At 42.5% G+C, this 23,736-nt stretch overlaps 1 protein-coding gene across 2 annotated transcripts in view; it reads left to right on the plus strand.

Moving 5' to 3' along the window:
• Window positions 1–5,947: 5,947 nt before the first annotated feature.
• Window positions 5,948–23,736, plus strand: part of PKD1L3 (polycystin 1 like 3, transient receptor potential channel interacting) — a 46,529-nt gene continuing 28,740 nt past the window's right edge. Inside the window, exons 1-14 of one of the 2 annotated variants that reach the window (XM_073659276.1) lie at window positions 5,949–6,358; window positions 7,764–8,696; window positions 9,010–9,162; window positions 9,464–9,498; window positions 10,298–10,474; window positions 10,776–10,907; window positions 11,143–11,316; window positions 12,204–12,331; window positions 14,522–14,651; window positions 15,022–15,150; window positions 15,350–15,566; window positions 17,731–17,924; window positions 18,338–18,568; window positions 18,699–18,800. In XM_073659276.1, the coding sequence (XP_073515377.1) occupies window positions 5,959–6,358; window positions 7,764–8,696; window positions 9,010–9,162; window positions 9,464–9,498; window positions 10,298–10,474; window positions 10,776–10,907; window positions 11,143–11,316; window positions 12,204–12,331; window positions 14,522–14,651; window positions 15,022–15,150; window positions 15,350–15,566; window positions 17,731–17,924; window positions 18,338–18,568; window positions 18,699–18,800 (3,135 nt within the window). In that variant the 5' untranslated portion in view covers window positions 5,949–5,958. Of the gene's footprint in view, window positions 6,359–7,763; window positions 8,697–9,009; window positions 9,163–9,463; window positions 9,499–10,297; window positions 10,475–10,775; window positions 10,908–11,142; window positions 11,317–12,203; window positions 12,332–14,521; window positions 14,652–15,021; window positions 15,151–15,349; window positions 15,567–17,730; window positions 17,925–18,337; window positions 18,569–18,698; window positions 18,801–23,736 lie in introns of both variants that reach the window. The other variant, XM_073659277.1, reaches the window with a different exon arrangement.

A 23,736-nucleotide genomic window follows, 5' to 3' on the forward strand; every position in this document is an offset into this window, starting at 1 on the left:
TGAAAATTGTACATTCACACTATGAATTAACACATGTGGAATTATATACTTAACAAAAAAGTGTGACACAACTGAAAATATGTTTTATATTCTAGGTTCTTCAAAGTAGCCACCTTTTCCTTTGATGACTGCTTTGCACACTCTTGGCATTCTCTTGATGAGCTTCAAGAGGTAGTCACCGGAAATGGTCTTCCAACAATCTTGAACGAGTTCCCAGAGATGCTTAGCACTTGTTGGCCCTTTTGCCTACACTCTGTGGTCCAGCTCACCCCAAACCATCTCGATTGGGTTCAGGTCTGGTGACTGTGGAGGCCTGGAGGTGTGTTTGGGGTCATTGTCCTGTTGAAAAATAAATGCTGGTCCAACTAAACGCAAACCGGATGGAATAGCATGCCGCTGCAAGATGCTGTGGTAGCCATGCTGGTTCAGTATGCCTTCAATTTTGAATAAATCCCCAACAGTGTAACCAGCAAAGCACCCCCACACCATCACACCTCCTCCTCCATGCTTCACGGTGGGAACCAGGCATGTAGAGTCCATCCGTTCACCTTTTCTGCGTCGCACAAAGACACGGTGGTTGGAACCAAAGATCTCAAATTTGTACTCATCAGACCAAAGAACAGATTTCTACTGGTCTAATGTCCATTCCTTGTGTTCTTTGGCCCAAACAAGTCTCTTCTGCTTGTTGCCTGCCCTTAGCAGTGGTTTCCTAGCAGCTATTTTACCATGAAGGCCTGCTGCACAAAGTCTCCTCTTAACAGTTGTTGTAGAGATGTGTCTGCTGCTAGAACTCTGTGTGGCATTGACCAAGTGTCTAATCTGAGCTGCTGTTAACCTGCGATTTCTGAGGCTGGTGAGTCGGATAAACTTATCCTCAGAAGCAGAGGTGACTCTTGGTCTTCCTTTCCTGGGGCGGTCCTCATGTGATCCAGTTTCTTTGTAGCGCTTGATGGTTTTTGCAACTGCACTTGGGGACACTTTCAAAGTTTTCCCAATTTTTCGGACTGACTGACCTTCATTTATTAAAGTAATGATGGTCACTCGTTTTTCTTTACTTAGTTGCTTTTTTCTTGCCATAATACAAATTCTAACAGTCTATTCAGTAGGACTATCAGCTGTGTATCCACCTGACTTCTGCACAACACAACTGATGGTCCCAACCCCATTTATAAGGCAAGATATCCCACTTATTAAACCCAACAGGGCACAACTGTGAAATGAAAACCATTTCCGGTGACTACCTCTTGAAGCTCATCAAGAGAATGCCAAGAGTGTGCAAAGCAGTCATCAAAGCAAAAAGTGGCTACTTTGTGATGCCTTCAGTGTGAATGTACAATTTTCATAGTCATGAAAATACAGAAAAATCTTTAAATGAGAAGGTGTGTCCAAACTTTTTGTCTGTACTGTATATATATAGATATGTATATATATATATATATATATATATATATATATATATATATATGTAGATATATATATGTAGATATATGTATATTATAGAATTGCTGCATTTGCATAACTTTAGGTGCCTATACACCTTGGATTGCAAATGTAACAACCATTTCTCACCACATCCAATAAACACATGAATGCTCGGCTATGCATTTGTAGCATATCTACTATGTTCTGTTTTGATGCGAATCCCAGAAGACATGTAGTAATTAGTGATGATCGAGCATATTCGTTGCTCGAGATTTACGAGCATGCTCGGGCGAGCGCCTATTATCTTCAGCATGCTCTAGCGTGAAGTTTTCATCGCTCCGTGAATATGATATGCAACTGATTGACAGCTTTAATACATGTGAGGAATGCTGGAAAACCAGGCATTCCTCACATGTATTAAAGCTGTCAAACACTCGCAAATCATGCTCACGGAGCGACGAAAACTTAACGCCAGAGCATGCTGAGGATAATAGGTTCTCGCCCGAGCATGCTCTTAAATCTCGAGCAACGAGCATGCTCGATCATCACTAGTAGTAATGTAATGTAATTGTTGCTTTACATTGCAGATGAATATCAGACCTGTGATGAGACGGCACTGTGATGGATTTCCAGGCTCTCTGCACTCTCTCTCATTATATGCACCGGATCTACCTGGATCTTCTTTCATTTTATTGGGACAGATACATTCTGCAGCGCCGTATACAAATTTTACAAAGCTCCATTTCTTTTTTTCTCATGGTGTGTTTTATTTAGGTTTGTATTATGTATATAGGCAAACTATGGTATTGCCTTTATGACCAGACACAGTTTTTTTTATTGCTTTTATATCAGTTAAAAAGTGAAGGATTTCAATTTTTTTTCTTCTTTTTCCATTAAAATAAATATATATTACTAGCAAATATTATTGACCTCCCTTTTGTAAAATTGCATTCCGCCAATTCTTGTTATAGGAAAATGCAGCTTATATGTAGCTTATAGAAGTGCAGAAGTTTTGTGCACCCCACAAGTGATGGAGAAAGCATTCACACTCGAGGTTTGCACTCCCAGACCAATAGAGGTGCTCTTCTGCCATTTCAAGATGGCAGAAGTTCAAAACTTTCTGCAAGACTTTTTCTGAGAGCAAAACTTTTTGCAAAACTGTTTGAGAGCAAAACTTTTTGCAAAACTTTCTGAGAGCAAAACGTTTTGCAAAACTTTCTGAGAGCAAAACGTTTTTCAAAACTTTCTGAGAGCAAAACTTTTTGCAAAACTTTCTGAGAGCAAAACTTTTTGCAAAACTTTCTGAGAGCAAAACTTTTTGCAAAACTTTCTGAGAGCAAAACTTTTTGCAAAACTTTCTGAGAGCAAAACTTTTTGCAAAACTTTCTGAGAGCAAAACTTTTTGCAAAACTTTCTGAGAGCAAAACTTTTTGCAAAACTTTCTGAGAGCAAAACTTTTTGCAAAACTTTCTGAGAGCAAAACTTTTTGCAAAACTTCATGTCCACAGGGAAATCGGCACCCAATTATGCAGATTTTGCTACAGTTTTCCTTTTTGCCTTTAAAAATAAAATCACCTTAGAAATTCCCTTTTTTCCAAAAATACTAAGTGTATAAAAGAAGTAACCTGTCCATTTTTCTGGCATTTTCTTCTAGGAAGCCAATCTAAAATGCTAGGAAGTCTATCAATATTATACAATAAAAGTTAATGACAAGGCTACAAAAATGCCGCAAAGACGCCGGGGCGACTTTTTGAGTATTTTGTAAGCGTTTTTTTTAAGCGTTTTCGCCTCATAAAACACTAGACTTTATTCATGCTGAATGGGTTTAAAAAAATATCGGAAAATCGTCCAGAAAATAAAGCCATATAAAAACAGTTACAAAATGTTAACAAAATGCATCAGGAAAAAGTTGGCAAAAAACAACAACATTTCAGTACAAAAAAAGTCCACATTGAAAGAACAATTTTCCACTTGAAAAACTTGTTATATTTCACCATCTCAAAAATACTCTGTGTGAACCTACTCTTGGGCTATGTTCACTCAGAGTTTTGCAAATCTGATGATTTTTTTCAAGCAAAAACAGCTAGGAAACAATTCTTTTTTTGGTAAGTTTTTTGGAGGCGTTTTAATTTTCCTTAAGCAATGTTTACATGCAGCATTTTTGCTGTGTTTTTTTTTCTGCAGCCAAAACCTGCTCTCCTGGCAGGAAAAAAAACACTGCAATCAAAATTTTTGCAGTGTTTTTGATGCATTTTTTGCATAGTATTTGGTTGGGGATTACATATGTGCTTTGTGCACAGTATATGTTTAATGTATTTAATTTTATTCACCAAAAACGCTTCAAAAATGTGGTAAAAAATACTGTTGTGTTTTTTTGCAACGCTTTTTTACTTTCTCATTGCGTCACGTGTTTTTGAAATATATATATTTTTTAAGACGATTTTGAAGAGGATCCGCTCCAAATATCTCCATGTGAACATAGCCTTGGGTTTTTGTTTTTTTTTGTTAGCATCTGTCATCCCTTGAGAGGACCAGACAGAGGACCCTCTTCTGTGACATCTTCATAAGTCGTCACTGTCTTTAACGTTGGACAAAATGGTTTCCATACATCTTTCTCAGAAAAAGTATCGCACTAGGGAACAGTGGAACAGAATTTTTAACAATTTAGATTTTTTTATTTTATTTTAGGATTGAACAGACTTGTCTAGATGACGCATTACAGGCAATGTCATAATTATCTATATAACTTTTTATTATAATTTGTGTCTCTCTCCTGTAAAGTATGTTATACACTAATTTATGGAAACAATAACATTTATTATGTGTCAATTTAATTAAAAATATAATAGAATGTAATACTATAAGAACGATGGTTTATGTGCATTGCTTCAGATCTGTATCACAGGCTGCTATGTATACACTAGGCCTCATTTATCAAAACTATCCGGATGAAAAGCTGTCTTTGTTGTCCATAGCAACCAATCATGGCTCAGCTTTCATTTCATAAACTGCTCTGGGAAAATGAAAGCTGAGCCGTGATTGGTTGCTATAGGAAACAAAGACAAGTTTTCACTTAATCCTTATAAATGAGCCCGCCGTATATTCAGAGGAGTTAGACAATACTTGTACACCATGTTATGACTCTTTTCAGCCCTGCACTAGACATAACGCAGTAATGTAATCAAAACTGTCTTTGATGCCCATAACAACCAATCACAGCGCAGCTTTCATTTTACCTGAGCACTTTAAGAAATGAAAGCTGTGCTCTGATTGGTTGCTATGGGCAACAGACACAGTACCTCTTTTTAACTGTATTAATAAATGAGGCCTAGTGTCTCAGTTTTGCCTGAAAATGTTCTTATAGGAATGAGGCCATAATGCCATGTGCGCATAGCTTTTTTTTAGGAGTCTTTTACAGCAGGTTTTCTTTAAAAAAAAAACGCTTAAAAATAGCTAAAAAAAAAATCTTGAAAGACTTCTATTAATTTCTATTGAAAAACAATTTGCTGTTCATATGTTCAGTCTTTGGAATATTTCTTATTAAATTCACATTTACACATTTACGTTACAATAGAAGTCAATGGGAAAGCTAAAAAAAAACAACACAAAAATGCCTGTTTTTATTTTGAAGGGTTTTGTAAAAAATTTTGAGGCGTCTAAAAAAACCTCTAGCGCTTAATTCATTAATGGATTTAAAAAAAAATGTCCCAGAAATTGTCTAAAAAAGTTTTTTTATTTTTTAACGTTAACGTGTTTTCAGAAAACGCTTCTGGAAATGTTAACAAATCGCTAAAATATAAAAAATTCAGGACAAAAAATGGCTAGCAAAATCCAACATGGAAGGAGCAAGATCTGAAGCAATTTCAGGAAAAACTTGTAATTTTTGACTGCCTAAAAAAAATTAAAAATACTGTATGAACATCCCCTAACTGTTCTTATACTGGTTGGTCATGGATGATTTTCTTAAGGTTATAAAGGGGATTACCGGTTTCAGAAAACCTCTGTCATCTTTGTCCGCTGCTCCCCGTGTCTGTTATTATCTGCAGCGCTGACGTCACATCAACAGCGCTGCAGTCAATCAGTGACGTTAGAGCGACTCGTGCCATCAACTCGGGCAGAGCTGCTGATTAGCTGCAGCGCTGCAGACAATAACACATACTAGAATCAGCGGTGGAGACAAAGAGCTGGACCAGGGGAGGATGATGTTTTTTCAAGCAAACTACAGCTGAGGGAGAAAGGCTTTACGAAACCAGAATATTCTTTAATGGATGAAAAAAATCTTCCTGGAGTTTGTATGTCCTCCCATAGTTTACATAGAGATATTCAGGTTTCCTCCGTGCTCCAAAACCAGATCTGAAACTCAGTAATGTGATGTCATTTATGTCTGTATTTAAGCTGTATTTTTCTGTAATGATCTCTACCTATTTATCCACAATAAAAGCCATTTGTAGTGACCACAATGGTGTACGTGTGCTCAGCTGTGTATAGCTAGAGACCATGCACCTGTCCGGCTGGGTGTGCCGCCTTGTTTATTTGATGGGGAGGGGAGATATTTTCGCTCCTCCATCATTTACAGCTTACTGTACAACAACAGGCTTGAAATCTCAGTTCTGTCCAAGAACCATGTGGATTTTGTGCTACTTGACCTTACTTCTCTTGACCGAATGTCACGTCAACTTTGCCCAATGTCCCGGCACCCAGAAGAATGTAGGAGGCCATTGCATTCAGCTCGTCAATCAAGAGTTGACTTATGATGGAGCAAAAGCTTGGTGCCAGAAACAAGATGGACGGTTGGCCCAGATTGGAAACCAGAACACACTAGATGAAATATTACTGCTAATTAAAGATGAGGGATCTTACTGGATTGAAGTCGTGTCACCTATAAAAGACCAGATGGCGCAAGGTAGCCAAATTCAAGGCAGCAAGAATAAAAGAGGTAAGCTCGAGAAATAGCTCTGAGAGAAGGCAAATGAAGATGAAATAGTCTACGTATGGGGGAAATTTAGGGTTTGACCCATCTGGTCTTGCCTTGGATTTTGTGACCAAGAGCAGGTCTTCTGTTTCCAAAGGAATTGGAACCAACACAAGGGTCACACTATTATATTGTATGCTACAATATTAAAAACTACCATTCCTCAAGATGTGGTGGATATGCCATGTCCCTTAAGGAGGGGCCATATTTTCAATCAGTGTGCTGTCCATGTGCTAAGCGGAAACTCAATGGACACACTGATCCAATAGTAATTTTTCACACCGACTAATAAAAAAAATGCAGCTTGCACTAGTATGGTTCGTTGCATGCCCAAAGCATGCAGCACAGAGTTGCACATGGAGCCAGTCAAATCCAAAATTTGCGGCTTAAAAACTTTTTTAAAACGTTGCAAAATTTTTGCACAAATTTACTGTATTCCAATACCCCCTCCTTGAATTATTTTATGTATGTCCAGTATTTTTGGGCAAATTTTGTGTCATTCTAGTGGAACATGCATTTTTTTCTGCAATGCCTTGCAAAAAAAAATTTAAAGACAAAAATAATTAGCTTTTTTAATTCTGTGCAAAATTCATGAACTATGTGCACCATTTTGAAAAATTTGCTGCCAAAAATGTCAATAAATATCGCAAGAAAAGAAAAGTGACTTAAAAAAAAACAAAAACAAAACCCCACACAAATGATCAATTGGTTCAATATTTCAAAGTTTTTTTCCTTTATTGTTTGCCTTGTTTTTCTTCCCCATCTATTGATAAAGTTGCACATTGTGCTCTGTGCATAAATTTATTGTATCTACATAAATTTAAGAACTTACGCACACAGCATACTGCCTCTGCCATATATAGGCTCCATCTCTTCCCTAGAAGCAATGCATATAGAGTTCAATGGAATATGCCACCATTTTTTCTACACTAATCAGCCTGATAAAGCCTTTGTAAAAAAAATGGAAATACAGTAGAGGTCTCATGCACCAATATTAAAATCTCTATAGAGCCATAATACAGCTGTTTGCATGACATCTTAATCCATACAAAAGGAGCTATTAATACAACCCTAAAGGGTTTTTCTGCTTTTAATATTAATGACCTATCTTTAGGTTCTGTTGTGTAATGATCATATATACTACAAATTAATGGTATAAGCTGGTAGTACAATTTATGGCCTTTACTCAATGTACAGACCTGTGCCATCCTTGGTATGGGCAATATCTTCAATCAGCTAATTAGTGGGGGTGCCAGGAGTTGTACTGGTGAAAAAATACTCTGGATTTTGGATGAAGCTACCTTTTGGAAATACTTTATACGTCCTGTGTAAAAATACTTTATTTTGTACTTGATTAACCTATTGTTAGAACCAGAACAAGATCAAAACCAACAACAAGACCAACAACAGGACAGTCGAGAAGTTCAGCATAAAGATGTACAGGAAGACCAAAATGAAAGACAACAAGGCAACGGAGAAGATACGCAAAAAAATGAACCACAAAACCAACAAGAAGACCAACACAGAGGAAAAGACGAAGACCAACAAGACCAATACAAAGGAAAAAATGAAGACAAAGAGGGCCAAAAAGACCAACAAGACCAACAAAAAGGAAAAGATGACCAACAAGAAGACCAACAAGACCAACACAGAGGAAAAGATGAAGACCAAGAAGACCTATACAAAAGAGAAAATGAAGGCCAACAGGGCCAAAAAGACCAACAAGACGAACAAAAAGGAAAAGACCAACAAGACCAACACAGAGGAAAAGACGAAGACCAAGAAGACCTATACAAAAGAGAAAATAAAGACCAACAGGGCCAAAAAGACGAACAAAAAGGAAAAGACCAACAAGACCAACACAGAGGAAAAGGCGATGACCAAGAAGACCTATACAAAAGAGAAAATAAAGACCAACAGGGCCAAAAAGACCAACAAGACCAACAAAAAGGAAAAGACCAACAAGACCAACACAGAGGAAAAGACGAAGACCAAGAAGACCTATACAAAAGAGAAAATAATGACCAACAAGGCCAAAATGACCAACAGGACCAACAAAAAGGAAAAGACCAACAAGACCAACACAGAGGAAAAGACAAAGACCAACAAGACCTATACAAAAGAGAAAATGAAGACCAACAGGGCAAAAATGACCAACAAGGGCAACAAAAAGGAATAGACAATCAAGAAGACCAAAATGAAGGAGAGAACACAGATAAAAGCAAATATGATAAAAAAGAAAGACACCAAGAACACGACGAAGAGAGAGACTATGATTTCAAGAACCACCACACAGAACATGGTAGGTGTTAAGTCAAAATGTTGTAGTAGTCTGGGTGGGAAATGATAAGGTCACATGCTGTTGATTCAAAGTTTTAGAAATGTTTTTGAGATGATGAGGGCTTACAGTAAATGTCTTGTCTGAAGAAAAGGGCAGAATCAAAGGTTATCCCAAAGCAGTGGACTTTTGAGGATGATGAAAGTGTCAATAATGGTGCCTCCAGGGATTAAACATGCTGGAAGTTGCGGTATCCCAACTACAGGAGCTCCTGTGAATCTGATGAAAACAATTGTTAAACCACAAGTCACACATATGAATGTCGCATTACTTGTAGGTAAACACAAGATGGCAAAAAGGATGGCGAAAAGGATGGCAAAAAGGATGGCACAGCAGAGTTCAGAGTGCACTGTAATATATAAAGGCAACCGCGAAAAATGGAGAATTGCTCCAGGCTGTGAAGACAAGAAGGGATTCATCTGTTCCTTTGGTAAGTGTACATTGGGATAGGACAACAGACACGGGTTACACAAAACAAATAGGGGAGTTCTTGAGGAAATAATAAGTTTGCAAAAATGCTTAACGTAAGTTTGTAGTAGGAAACTCATGTAAATGAGTCTTCGGATTCATATAATATGCCCCCCAATGTCAACACTCAAACTGTTGGAAAGTAATTGTTGGCTTGAGTTCTGTATCTTTAATAAATAATATACATGTTGGAAAAACAGTATATTAGTAGTGTGATACATAGTTTGTGATTTTGACTTTGGTTTTCATATTATTTTTCCTAGATATTCCCAAAATTAACCAGCGCCACATCATTAAGGTGAGATTATGACTATGAACTTCAGTTACTTTGTGTATTACGCACATAAACCAGCGACAACAGTCATTATGAATGCTTACAATATACCTTTGAATTTCTTGCTGAAATCTGCCCTAAGTAAATTTTATATATATTTTTATGACAGTCTATAATAATCCAGGACCAATCAGGGTTCTAGCAGTCCTCCTCGTGTTCCTCCTTGCACAAAGATTCAGATACTGGTCTTGCTGTTGGTTTGATGCCTATTTACGACTCAGTCCAGCTCTTCTCATGTAATGGCCCATATCCTGGTATCTGCTCCATGCTTTTGAGACTGTCCTGGGAGACACTGGAAACCTTATTTTGATGGCACGTGTGGATGTGCCATCCTGGAGGAGCAAGACTACCCATGCAACATGAGTTGGTTGCATGCACTGGCTTATACTACCAGTAGAAATAAGGGCATGACCAAAACCAGTAAGGAAAGGTAAGAAGAGGGGAATTGTCAGTGGCCACCATCTGCAAAATCAGTCCCTTTTTGGGAGAAGTCTTGTTGTTCCTCTCCAGTGCTCCTTTGCCACTTTTATTTGCTCCAAAGCCGGTGACATGGATTCACGATCACTTCCTAACTGGACGAATTGATATCCCTGAAGCTTAATTGTCCTGGGATTATACCGTGATGTGCATATGTTTTCTACATTTTTTGAGCAGTGTATATATAATAACTATGTCCTCCTTTATATACCCATTCCCCATTGTGCTCCTCTAAAAAAAAATAATTAATTGGCAGATGTTTAATCATGGTTTACTTTTCTTATAGGGACGCGCTTTATGTTTGTGGGGAATCTGTTTTTTTACAAAAAGAAATACTACCACCAAAAGACCGTCTGTGACAAAACCGAAACACACTAATACAGACCCTCCTCCGGACCTGGATGCCATCACCCCTCTCCAGGCGGACAAACTTAAAAATATGTCCCTGGATGCTGCAATTCAGGTTACACATATTACTTAGATTATATAGCATTATACCGCTCTATCATTGCCTGTGTCTCCGTTCCGAAGGGAAAGTATCAGGTATGAAGCTTGATAGCCACGTCCGCGGCACCACGTCAATCACTCAGGTGCCCAATGGCCATTGAAGCAGGTCCACTCTTGGGAAATTGTGGTGGGCTGCATTGGTCGTATACATTACAAAATTGAGAAAAAAGACCTAAAGTATAAAACAGCTCCAACATATGGTAATTATTACCGTAATTCATTGATGGTTACTATTAACATTACTTTCTAATTGGCAGATTACTTCGGAGATCGTAACTCAGATGGTGAAAGCGGCACCAGACATTTGGAACGTCTCGATGGTATCAAAGGCTTCGGGTATATTGAGCGAGCTGCTGAACATGAGTAATCTGTTGTCACCCGAGTCCCAGGTACATGAATGGTCTATCGTTATGCAGATCTATAGGCGCCCATGCACGCGGATGACGTTTTGTACGAAAGCATGGTATGGCTGCCATGGAGGTGCACAAACCTTCTATAGAGGGTTTATATTATCTCGGTGCCAGAGGTTAAATGAGCTAACACTAGTGCATGAGCCCCATTTCTATAAGGGCCCCTTCATTCAGATTCATAAATAAGCCTTCTTTATTGTCTTGTATGTTTTAGGTCAATGCCAGCGATGTTCTGCTGACTCTTGGGGGGCAGCTTTTGGGCTCGCTGAGCGAGGATGTTAATATTTCCAACCAAGTGGTGATTGACGGAGCGCAGTCTCTATTCAACGGCTTTGATATCACGATGAGGGCATCTCTGGAAAACTATGAGAACTTGACCTCCGATCAGGTTTATTCTCTTTTTTTTTAAATTGATGTGATTGTGATGGAATACTTAGCCCAATGGACAAACAATTGCCGTAGCAGGCCAAGTCAATGTGACGCTAGTCACTACTCACGGACTTACCGTGAGGCAGGATAGCCAAGAGGTCCGGAGTCAGTACTAAGAGGGCTCATAATAGATAAAGGGAAAAGACAAAAGCGTAGTCAGGTCACAGTCCGAGGTCAGAGTATCAGGAAGGTAGTGATTCAAGACAAAGGGGTAAGTCAAACGGATGGTCAAAAAGGTAAATCCAAGGTCAGAAAAGAAGATCCCACAGACCCAGCCAGAAAGGACGGCTGAGCTGTCAATCACAATACTCACACCTCTGCCTCAGATTTGGCAGTAGAGCTGTCACTTGCAATCCTAACAACTAAGTCAGCCGTCCATCCCATAGGACGGCAGAGCAGTCATTCCAGTGGTGGAATCGTGACAGTTATATGTGAATATTGAATAAATTCTAGACTGCATTACTGCTATGTAGACTATACTTAGAGCACAAATTGGCCAATTAGCATGTACCCATCTGCCATGACAAGGTAGATGGGAACCTACACTATCAAAATTACCCCTCCTGGGCCAAAATTAAAGGGCAGGTAGGATCCAGCACAAATTAAAATTAACCTTAGGGCTCATGTAGACATTTGTGAAACTCGGTCTGAGCACAGACCTCAAAGTATGGGTTGCACGTGTGTTTCCTTACCCAAATTTGACAGCCTCTTAGGCAAATATAAGGCTGCCAAATTGGGGTCGGGAGACCTGCAGACCGTCTGTGCTTTGAATTTTTTTTTTTGTGGCCCTGGCCTAACTTTTTGGAGTGTGGACATACTTTTTTTCTTTCCCCCCGTTGTGCACAGGTGATCTGGATCTTGGATTCCTCAGTGTCGTCCATGGAATACACACAAGGGGCTCTGTTGTCCCTAGGAAACAACTCCGTACAGAATTATACTTTCTCTTCCACCTTATCCAGCATGACTGTGGCCAGGTTTGTAGCTCAATTATCAGTATCTATTTAGGGGAAATATTATATTCCAGTGAATCTGGAGTCTTAATGGGATTTTTCAACCTTCTCTTTGACTTTATTTATGGACCCCAGTGTGATAGAAGAAAAAAAAAGAGAAAATAGCATATATTCACCCTACCATTTCTCCATCCTGATAACTGTATCTTCCAACCATCGATGTGACCACTGATTGGCTGCAGAGGTCACATACAGACCACGCTGGAAGAGGAGAGACTTAGAGTTAGTCCAGCTAAAGAATGGGAGAGATCATGAGACCAAGTGACAGCTATTCAGCCACCCAACCTGACTGACAGGCATAGTACCCAACATTTCTGGAGAAGTTTAAGCACCACCCCATCCTGACCTTCCCACTCCACCCCAGAATTCCTATTTTGCACCACCTCCTTTGGGGTTAAAAGTCCTGAGAAATCCGGGTCAGATCGGCATCTATGTGACTGCTATTTAATTTCCACCCAACCAATCTGACTGACAGTTGCAGCTTGTACTGAGCAATGCAAGATCTCAGGAGCAGGGAGGAGGAGCACTGAAGAGCTGACAATCAGGCTAAGAGGGTGGAGATTCAGCAGCAGTGGGGAAGAGGGACACTGGAGAGCTGTCAATCAGGCTAGATAGGTGGAGATTCAAAAGAAGCAGAAGGGAGGAAGGACACGGAAGAGCTGTCAATTAGGCTTGGTGGGCGGAGAGTCAGCATCAGCAGGGAGGAGAGACACTGAGGATCTGTCAATCAGGCTGGGTGGGTGAAGATTCAGCAATAGTATGGAAAAGTGACACAGAGAAGCCTTCAGTCAGGCTAGGTGGGTGGAAATTCAGCATCAGCAGCGAGGAGGGACACTGAGAAGCTGTCAATCAGGCTAGGTGTGCGGAAATCCAGCAGCAGTTGGAAAGAGGAACACTCGAGAACTGTCAATCAGGCTAGATGGGCAAAAATTTAGCAGGAATAGGGAAGTGGGACACTGAAGAGCTGTCAGTCAGGTTAGGTGGGTGGAGATTCAGCAGAAGCAGAAGGGAGGAAGGACATGGAAGAACTGTAAATCAGGCTAGTTGGGCGGAGATTCAGCATCAGCAGGGAGGAGGGACACTGAGGAGCTGTCAGTCAGGCTGGGTGGAGTTTCTCCGCAGGGAGGACTCTCTCCACAGCTGTCACTCAGGCAAGATGGGCAGAGATGCAGTAGCAGGTAGGAGGAACACTGAAGAGCTCTCAATCAGGATAGGTGGGTGGAGATTCAGCAAAAGCAGAATGGAGGAAGAACAGGGAAGAGCTGTCCATCAGGCTAGGTGCGTGGAGTTTCAGCATCAGCAGGGAGGAGGGACACTGAGGATCTGTCAATCAAGCTGGGTGGGTGAAGATTCTCAGCAGGGAGGAGGCACACTACTCAATCTGTCCATAGCTGTCAATCAGGCTGGGGGGGGGGCAGAGATTCAGCAGCAGCAGGTAGGAGGAACATTGAGGAGCTGTAAAGCAGGCTAGGTGAGCGAAGACTGTATCTGCAAAGTAAGTACACAAACCTTAACAGGTCTAAAGATCTATTTAATAATGTATACAATGTGTATTGTGAAATCTGGTGACAGTTCTGCTTTAAAGTGTAAGCAAAGTGATTCAATATTTCTATTTAATCATGTTCTTAGGGTATTATTGTAAAAAATATTGGTGTACTAAAAATATTCAAATAAGATTGTCATGATGGAGTTCAACAAACAACACCCACTTATCTGAGGAAGAAGTGTGACCAGAGCAGTTGTCACTTCCCATCCCCCACTCTTACAAAGTGCATTGCTCCATATAGTAAAGTCTATAAGGAGGTTTTGCCAGAAAGAGATAAGGTTACCATATAACTTGTACTAAACATTTATTTAATTAGCATTGGGAATAGTCTGTAACTGTAGCAAAGGCAATATTCATAAAAATAGCCCATGTAAAAAAATATTTCTGAAAAAAGCATGTTATACCCACATGTGAACACTAGATGGCGATCTTTTGCTCCAAATTCATCCTATAAAAGTATAAATCTATATTTGAGATGAAACAAGCTATGCTGTGATTTGTAGTTCTACAGCAGCTTGAACTTTACATTCTGTAATGTAGCAGATGATGAAATTATACATTATGGTGTGATAATATCTCTGCTTTGTTATATTTCTGGCCATCATCAGGATGACACCTCCAGACCTGACCTCAAGACCTTTCACCACCGGCCTTCCAGCTGCCTGCAGAGTCACCTTCCCTTCCTCCTCCTCAACATTCCGAGAAAAAACTGAGGTTTACCAAACGGTAAATTTAATGGTGAGTTACATTTTTAGTCCATACTTGCAATTATGATGTGACATTTATCGTATTGAGCATTGAATATATTCAGAAATTCTGCTTTAACGCGGTGGTAAAAGTGCAATATTTTAGAGTTTTTAATTTGCAACAAAATCTGCAAGTGTTATGTGTGAATTTTATTGCAGCAGATTGCACCCTGTGGACCATAATCTGCACCATTTTTGCGGCATGTAGAAGAAGGTTGTAAAATCCAAGTGGCTGCTACAATATTCCACTGCAGATTTTCTACATGCAAATCGAAATAACCACATGATAGACTTTAGCATATAGAAGTCTACATTTTGTCCAAGCTTCACAAAATTAACCTTTTCTCCGCTTTTACTTCTAGCTCTTGGCTCTCTCCGTTAATCCATTTTGTCACCTGAGTCCTGTGGAAATAGTAGGTCCGGTGGTGAACATATTGCTTGGGTCTGATGATGGTGGCATTAACGTTGACAACATGACGGAGTACATTGAGGTGGGCAAAACGTCTGGCTTTGATATGAGAGAACCAGGGAATAGATGTGTGAGCGATGCCAGGCGATGATGCATACATAGCTCTGCTCCTAATTTTTCCTTGTATTTTTGCAATGATTGCCCTGTTGATTTTGGCATCCTACCAGTAGAGTATGATGTGTGCCGCCAGGGATCTCACAATATTTTTTAATATTTTGTAGATCGTGTTGATAAAAAACCAGAGCGCAACGACCAATGAGTCCAAGACGTACCTGACCAAAGAAAAGAACATCATCTTAACGCTAAACTTGACCTCTGCTAATTATTCTGTGGTCCTGAAACTGGAGCCAGAACTTCCCGTCCAGCTTATCCTATATGTTGGATTTGAGGCTAAACCCAATAGCAGCTTCTTCCTGCACAATGTCTCACTGCCGAACGGTAAGGACCCCGATCCTGGTTTATTCATTCACCATGACATTGCAGTGATGCTATATACCTGGGGGGAGGCAGAAACGGAGAGCAGAGGACCCCTGTGCAAGAAGAATATATGGTTCCTTGCTGTCCAGTAGCTCCGTGGACAGCATCTCTTGTATGTTACCCTCATTTCTGGTCCCCACTGCGTATGTTGCCCATATGGTATAGCCACCCCTTGGTTGCTCATATGATATGGCCGCACTGGTTACTCATATGGTATGGCCGCCTGGTTGCTCATATGGTATGGCTGCCCTTGGTTGCCCATATGGTATGGCTCCCTTGGTTGACCATATGGTATGGATCCCTGGTTGCTCATATGGTATTGCTGCCCTTGGTTGACCATATGGTATGGCCGCCCTGGTTGCTCATATGGTATGGTCGCCCTTCATTGACCATATGGTATTGCCGCCCTTGGTTGCCCATATGGTATAGCCGCCCCTTGGTTGCTCATATGATATGGCCGCACTGGTTACTCATATGGTATGGCCGCTCTGGTTGCTCATATGGTATGGCTGCCCTTGGTTGGCCATATGGTATGGCTGTCCTTGGTTGACCATATAGTATGGCCGCCCTGGTTGCTCATATGGTATTGCCGCCCTTGGTTGATCATATGGTATGGCCGCCCTGGTTGCTCATATGGTATGGTTACCCTTGGTTGACCATATGGTATGGTCGCCCTTGGTTGCCCATATGGCATGGCCACCCTTGGTTGCCCATATGGTATGGCCACCCTAGGTTGCCCATATAGTATGGTTGCCCTTAGTTGCCCATATGGTATGGTCGCCCTGTTGAGGGAGGGCAGTAATGGCCCTTCACGGTTGACCAAGTGAGTGTCAAATTATTTTACAAGGTTGATTGCAATCCAATAGAAAACCAGACGGAGACAAAGCTCTGTATGGGGGGATTCAAGAATCTCTAACCCCGTTTATTTCTACTTAGCATTTTATATTGTTTTGAGTTCATTAATGTCCAATCACCTACAGCCATACTACAGGCTTGAACCAATGTTAGTACAATTATTACGGAAATACACATATGGTCATATTATCGTTAGTTCGGTGCATGGTGGAAAGTTACAAGGTCATACATCCCAGCTCAGACTAGCTAGATAACAGGAGCAGGGTGTCTCATAGAATGTTCCTGAGAGAAAAGGTTAGTGTGGGAAAGTTGCATGTGAATCAAGAAGGAAAGAATGTATGTTATGCAAAGAGTATAATAACATGATTTTGAAGCAAGCAGACAAAATGGAGTTGCCATAGCATGAATATCAATATGTCCTCTACAGCCCTTGGTTGCCCATATGGCATGGTCACCCTTGGTTGCCCATATGGTATGGTTGCCCTTGGTTGCCCATATGGTATGGCCGCTCTTGTTGACCATATGGTATGGCCCCCTTGGTTGCCGATATAGTATGGTCGCCCTTAGTTGCTCATATGGCATGGCCACCCTTGGTTGCCCATATGGTATGGTCACTCTAGGTTGCCCATATGGTATGGCCACTCTTGGTTGCCCATATGATATGGCCATCCTTGGTTGCCCATATGGTATGGTCACCCTAGGGTGCCCATATGGTATGGTCGCCCTTGGTTGCCCATATGGTATGGTCAACCTAGGTTGCCGATATGGTATGGTTGCCCTTGGTTGCCCATATGGTATGGTTACCCTAGGTTGCCCATATGGTATGGTTGCCCTTGGTTGCCCATATAGTATGGCCGCTCTTGTTGACCATATGGTATGGCCGCCCTTGGTTGCCGATATAGTATGGTCGCCCTTAGTTGCCCATATGGCATGGCCACCCTTGGTTGCCCATATGGTATGGTCACCCTATGTTGCCCATATGGTATGGCCGCCCTTGGTTGCCCATATGGTATGGTCACCCTAGGTTGCCCATATGGTATGGTTGCCCTAGGTTGCCCATATGATATGGTTGCCCTTGGTTGCCCATATGGTATGGCCACCCTTGATTGACCATATGGTATGGCCACTCTTGTTGACCACATGATATGGCCGCCCTTAATTGACCATATGGTATGGCCACTCTTGTTGACCATATGGTATGTCCACCCTTGGTTGACAAGTCTAGTTTTTATAGCCTTCTTTCAATCTAATGTCTCCTTTCTCTTTCCAGATGGCTTATTTACCTGGGTGTTCACGCCAGACTACTTTGTCAATGGCACCGGGATGTACTATATCAATGTGACTTTGACTAATGGAAGTATATGGGAGAAGCAGACAAGTTTGGCTTGTACTGTTAGCCTATTCGCTGCACAGTGTGTTTACTGGGATGAATATTTGAGAATATGGAATAAATATGGCTGCTACGTGAGTACTTAAAGGGGTTTTCTGTAAACTCCTCATCGTCCGGCTGCAGTTTGTTTATAAAAAAAAAAATGTTTTAGTCACCATCCCCAGGTCCAGTGATGAGTCTCTGCCACCGCCATCTGCAGCATTGACATCGACCGCACTGGAGCCAATCAATTGACGGCCTGAGCTGCTCAGTTCATTGATTCACTGCAATGCTGTCGATGTGATGCCAGCGCTGCAGACGATAACAGAGTAGCAGTGGCAGAAACTCAGCACTGGACCCAGTGAGGGTGAGAAAACGTCTTTTTTTTCACCAAACTCAAGCCGGAAAACTTTTTTAACTTTATTAAGCATGTTTCTGTGCATTATGTCTGATTATATTAAGCTTGCAGCCGTGTTGACATATAAATTTACCATATTTTTGGGGACAGGTTGGACCCCAAAGCACAGAATTAGAGACCCACTGCCTGTGCAACCACCTGACTTTTTTTGCAAGTTCCTTCTTGGTCATGCCGCACGTGGTGGATCTCAGCGATACTCTGATGCTCTTTGCCAAAGTGGCAAATAACCCAGTTGGGCTGGCGCTGCTCGGCAGCCTGGTAGGATTCTTCCTGATTGTGTTATTTTGGGCATGGAAAAAAGACAAGGAGGACTTTAAAAAGGTAAATGGCAAGACAATGATTATGGGGCGTGAAGAGATGGTACCGGGGGAGTATAAAATATATTCACCCCTGTCACCAGGTACTGCGGAGCTTGTCATACTGACTTTCTGCATTTTTTTTCCATCCTCAGGTCAGAGTTGCCATCCTTACAGATAACGATCCTGCTTTTCACCATAGATATATGGTCAAAGTATGCACCGGATTTCGTATGGGATCGGGCACCACTTCCCAGGTATATACTTTATATACTGCACCTCAAGCGTGATGCCCTATTTGCCCTAAAGATGGTCCTGTTGGTACATCTATATACAGTGGTGGCCAAAAGTATTGGCACCCCTGCAATTCTGGAGTCTGTGTCAGACTGAAGTCTGTGTCCCTCAGCTTAAGTGTCCATGAGCTGAAGTGTCTGAAATTTGAATTAATCCTGAATTGAACCTGAAGTGAACTGAAGGTACCTGGATACTAAATCACAGTAAACAATGTTTGTTTTTGTTTTCACTCTCACCCCCTTAACCCTTCACTTCTTTCAACCACCCCTAATCCCTACACCTGGAAAGGAACTCTTCATCTCTCCCTCCATTCTCCCCACCCATCTCACCTCTTCCTCAGAGCTATTCCACAACATACAATCCTTTGTCTCCAAACACAGACAGCCACCTCATGCCCTCTCCTGCTCCCACCTAATAACGCTTTCTCTGCTCCTCCTTACTGCTGGCGACATCTCTCCAAATCCTGGCCCTCCTCACCACATCCCTACATTCACTTCCACCTCCTACCCCCGATCTATCCCAAACTCTCGTAACCCTTCTAACCTTACACCCATCCGCCCAGCCCCCGCTTCCCCAGTTCCACTAACAGGAGCTCTATGGAACGCTCGCTCTGTCTGCAATAAACTTTCCTACATTCACGATCTCTTCATCACTAACAAGCTTTCCTTCCTCGGAATCACTGAAACCTGGCTCACCCCCTCCGACACAACCTCTCCTGCTGCACTTTCGTATGGCGGATTCCACCTCTCCCATACCCCCCGCCCCAACGGCAAGCACGGTGGAGGAATAGGTTTCCTCCTCTCAGAAAACTGCTCCTTCACCCAGATCCCACTGCCGCCCGCAATTACTCTCCCGTCTTTTGAAGTGCACTGTGTGCGCATCTACTCCCCCTCCAACCTCCAACTGGCTGTCATCTACCGCCCCCCAGGATCAGCCACCACTTTCTTTGACCACTTCACCACCTGGCTACTTCATTTCCTCTCTGTTGACATCCCCACTATCCTCATGGGCGACTTTAACATCCCCATTGATACTTCCCTCTCAGCTGCCTCTAAGCTTCTATCCCTCACTTCCTCCTTTGGTCTTACCCAGTGGTCTTCCACACCCACCCACAAAGACGGCCACACGCTGGACCTCATCTTCACCCGCCTCTGTTCCCTATCTAACCTCTCTAACTCACCTCTCCCTCTCTCTGACCACAACCTACTCACATTCTCTTCTCTCTCCTCCCCGGGGCAACAATCCCCACTCCACAAACTTGAATACCCTCGTAGAAATCTCAAACACCTTGACCTACACTCTCTCTCTGAATCCCTCCTCCCTCTTACAGACATTAGTTCCTTACATGATGCAGATGCTGCTGCCACTTTATACAACACCACAACAGCTGCAGCTCTCGATTCGGTCGCCCCCCTCATGCATACCAAGACTCGCACAATCAACAGACAACCCTGGCACACCAGCCTAACTAAAGAACTGCGACGGGCCTCCAGGGCTGCTGAACGTAGATGGAAAAGGTCCCACTCCCATGAGCACTTCATCGCATTCAAACAGTCCCTCACTACCTTCAAGTCCACACTCACTGCAGCAAAACAAACATACTTCACATCTCTCATATCCTCCCTGTCCCACAACCCCAAACAACTATTCAACACCTTCAATTCTCTCCTCCGTCCCCCAGTGCCTCCTCCCTCTCCTCTTATTTCAGCCGAAGACTTTGCCTCATTCTTCAAGCAGAAGATTGACACCATCAGACAAAGCTTTTGCCTAAAGCCCCCACAGCCTCTCCCCACACCTACTCAACCCTCCTCCTCCAAAACTACATTCTCCACCATTTCTGAAGATCAACTTTCCTCCTTACTCTCCAAATCACACCTCACCACCTGTAAACTTGACCCAATCCCGTCCCACCTCATCCCAAACCTTACCACTATCTTCATCCCAGCCCTAGCCCACCTCTTCAACCTGTCACTAACAACTGGTGTCTTCCCCTCATGTTTCAAACATGCCTCAATCACACCCATCCTCAAAAAGCCCTCCCTTGACCCATCCTCTGTGTCTAGCTATCGCCCCATATCACTTCTCCCCTATGCCTCAAAACTACTGGAACAACATGTCCATTCTGAACTGTCCTCCCACCTCTCCTCCTGCTCCCTCTTTGACCGCCTACAATCTGGTTTCCGACCGCACCATTCTACTGAAACTGCACTGACTAAAGTCACAAACGACCTACTAACCGCCAAATCTAAGCGACACTACTCTGTCCTCCTCCTCCTAGACCTGTCATCTGCCTTTGACACAGTGGACCATTCCCTCTTACTACAGACTCTCTCATCTCTCGGCATCACAGACTTGGCCCTATCCTGGATCTCCTCATTCCTAACAGACCGGATATTCAGTGTCTCCCACTCACACACCACCTCTTCATCTCGCCCCCTATCTGTCGGTGTCCCCCAAGGTTCAGTTCTAGGACCCCTGCTCTTCTCCATCTACACCTTAGGCCTGGGACAGCTCATAGAGTCTCATGGCTTTCATTATCACCTCTATGCTGATGACACACAGATCTACCTCTCTGGACCCGATATCACCTCCGTATTAACCAAAATCCCACAATGTCTGTCTGCTATTTCATCCTTCTTCTCTGCTAGATTTCTAAAACTTAACATGGACAAAACAGAATTCATCATCTTTCCGCCATCTCATTCAACCCTCCCAACTGACCTATCCATCATAGTCAATGGCTGCCCACTCTCCCCAGTCCCTCAAGCTCGCTGCCTCGGGGTAACCCTGGACTCGGAACTCTCCTTCAAACCACATATCCAAGCCCTTTCCACTTCCTGCTGACTCCAACTTAAAAATATCTCCCGGATCCGCACATTCCTAAACCATGAATCTGCAAAAACACTAGTGCACGCCCTCATCATCTCCCGCCTTGACTACTGCAACCTCCTGCTCTGTGGCCTCCCCTCTAACACTCTCGCACCCCTCCAATCTATCATAAACTCTGCTGCTCGACTAATCAACCTGTCCCCCCGCTATTCCCCGGCCTCTCCTCTCTGTCAATCTCTTCACTGGCTCACCATTGCCCAGAGACTCCAGTTCAAAACCCTAACCATGACATACAAAGCCATTCACAACCTGTCTCCTCCATATATCTCCGACCTAGTCTCCCGTTACATACCTGCACGCAACCTCCGATCCTCACAAGATCTCCTGCTCTACTCCCCTCTTATCTCCTCCTCCCACAACCATATACAAGATTTCTCCCGTGCTTCCGCCCTACTCTGGAACTCTCTACCCCAACGTATCAGACTCTCGCCTACCGTGGAAACCTTCAAAAGGAACCTGAAGACCCACCTCTTCCGACAAGCCTACAACCTGCAGTAACCACCGCTCCACCATACCGCTGCACGACCAGCTCTACCCTCACCTACTGTATCCTCACCCATCCCTCGTAGATTGTGAGCCCTCGCGGGCAGGGTCCTCGCTCCGCCTGTACCAGTCGCTGTCACATTGTGTTCAAGATTATTGAAATTGTTCTTGTATTATACCCCCTTTTTCACATGTAAAGCGCCATGGAATAAATGGCGCTATAATAATAAATAATAATAATAATAATTATAATTCTGTCAGATAATACTCAGTTTCTTCCTGAAAATGATTGCAATCACAAATTCTTTGGTATTATTATCTTCATTTAATTTGCTTGCAAGGAAAAAACACAAAAGAGAATGAAGCAAAAATCAAATCATTGATCATTTCACACAAAACTCCAAAAATGGGCCAGACAAAAGTATTGGCACCCTCAGCCTAATACTTGGTTGCACAACCTTTAGCCAAAATAACTGCGAACAACCGCTTCCGGTAACCATCAATGAGTTTCTTACAATGCTCTGCTGGAATTGTAGACCATTCTTCTTTGGCAAACTGCTCCAGGTCCCTGATATTTGAAGGGTGCCTTCTCCAAACTGCCATTTTGAGATCTCTCCACAGGTGTTCTATGGGATTCAGGTCTGGACTCATTGCTGGCCACCTTAGAAGTCTCCAGTGCTTTCTCTCAAACCATTTTATAGTGCTTTTGGAAGTGTGTTTTGGGTCATTGTCCTACTGGAAGACCCATGACCTCTGAGGGAGACCCAGCTTTCTCACACTGGGCCCTACATTATGCTGCAAAATTTGTTGGTAGTCTTTAGACTTCATAATGCCATGCACACGGTCAAGCAGTCCTGTGCCAGAGGCAGCAAAGCAACCCCCAAAACATCAGGGAACCTCCGCCATGTTTGACTGTAGGGACCGTGTTCTTTTCTTTGAATGCCTCTTTTTTTTTCCTGTACACTCTATGTTGATGCTTTTTCCCAAAAAGCTCTACTTTTGTCTCATCTGACCAGAGAACATTCTTCCAAAATGTTTTAGGCTTTCTCAGGTAAGTTTTGGCAAACTCCAGCCTGGCTTTTTTATGTCTCGGGGTAAGAAGTGGGGTCTTCCTGGGTATCCTACCATACAGTCCCTTTTCATTCAGACGCCGACGGATAGTATGGGTTGAACTTGTTTGGATGTTAGTCGAGGTTCTTTATCCACCATCCGCACAATCTTGCGTTGAAATCTCTCGTCAATTTTTCTTTTCCGTCCACATCTACGGAGGTTAGCCACAGCGCCACGGGCTTTAAACTTCTCGATGACACTGCGCACGGAAGACACAGGAACATTCAGGTCTTTGGAGACGGACTTGTAGCCTTGAGATTGCTCATGCTTCCTCACAATTTGGTTTCTCAAGTCCTCAGACAGTTCTTTGGTCTTTTTTCTTTTCTCCATGCTCAATGTGGTACACACAAGGACACAGGACAGAGGTTGAGTCAACTTTAATCCATGTTAACTGGCTGCAAGTGTGATTTAGTTATT

This window comes from Phyllobates terribilis, unplaced genomic scaffold, assembly GCF_046119375.1.
Source record: "Phyllobates terribilis strain yellow unplaced genomic scaffold, ASM4611937v1 Scaffold_13__5_contigs__length_258822181, whole genome shotgun sequence".
Lineage (NCBI taxonomy): Eukaryota > Metazoa > Chordata > Amphibia > Anura > Dendrobatidae > Phyllobates > Phyllobates terribilis.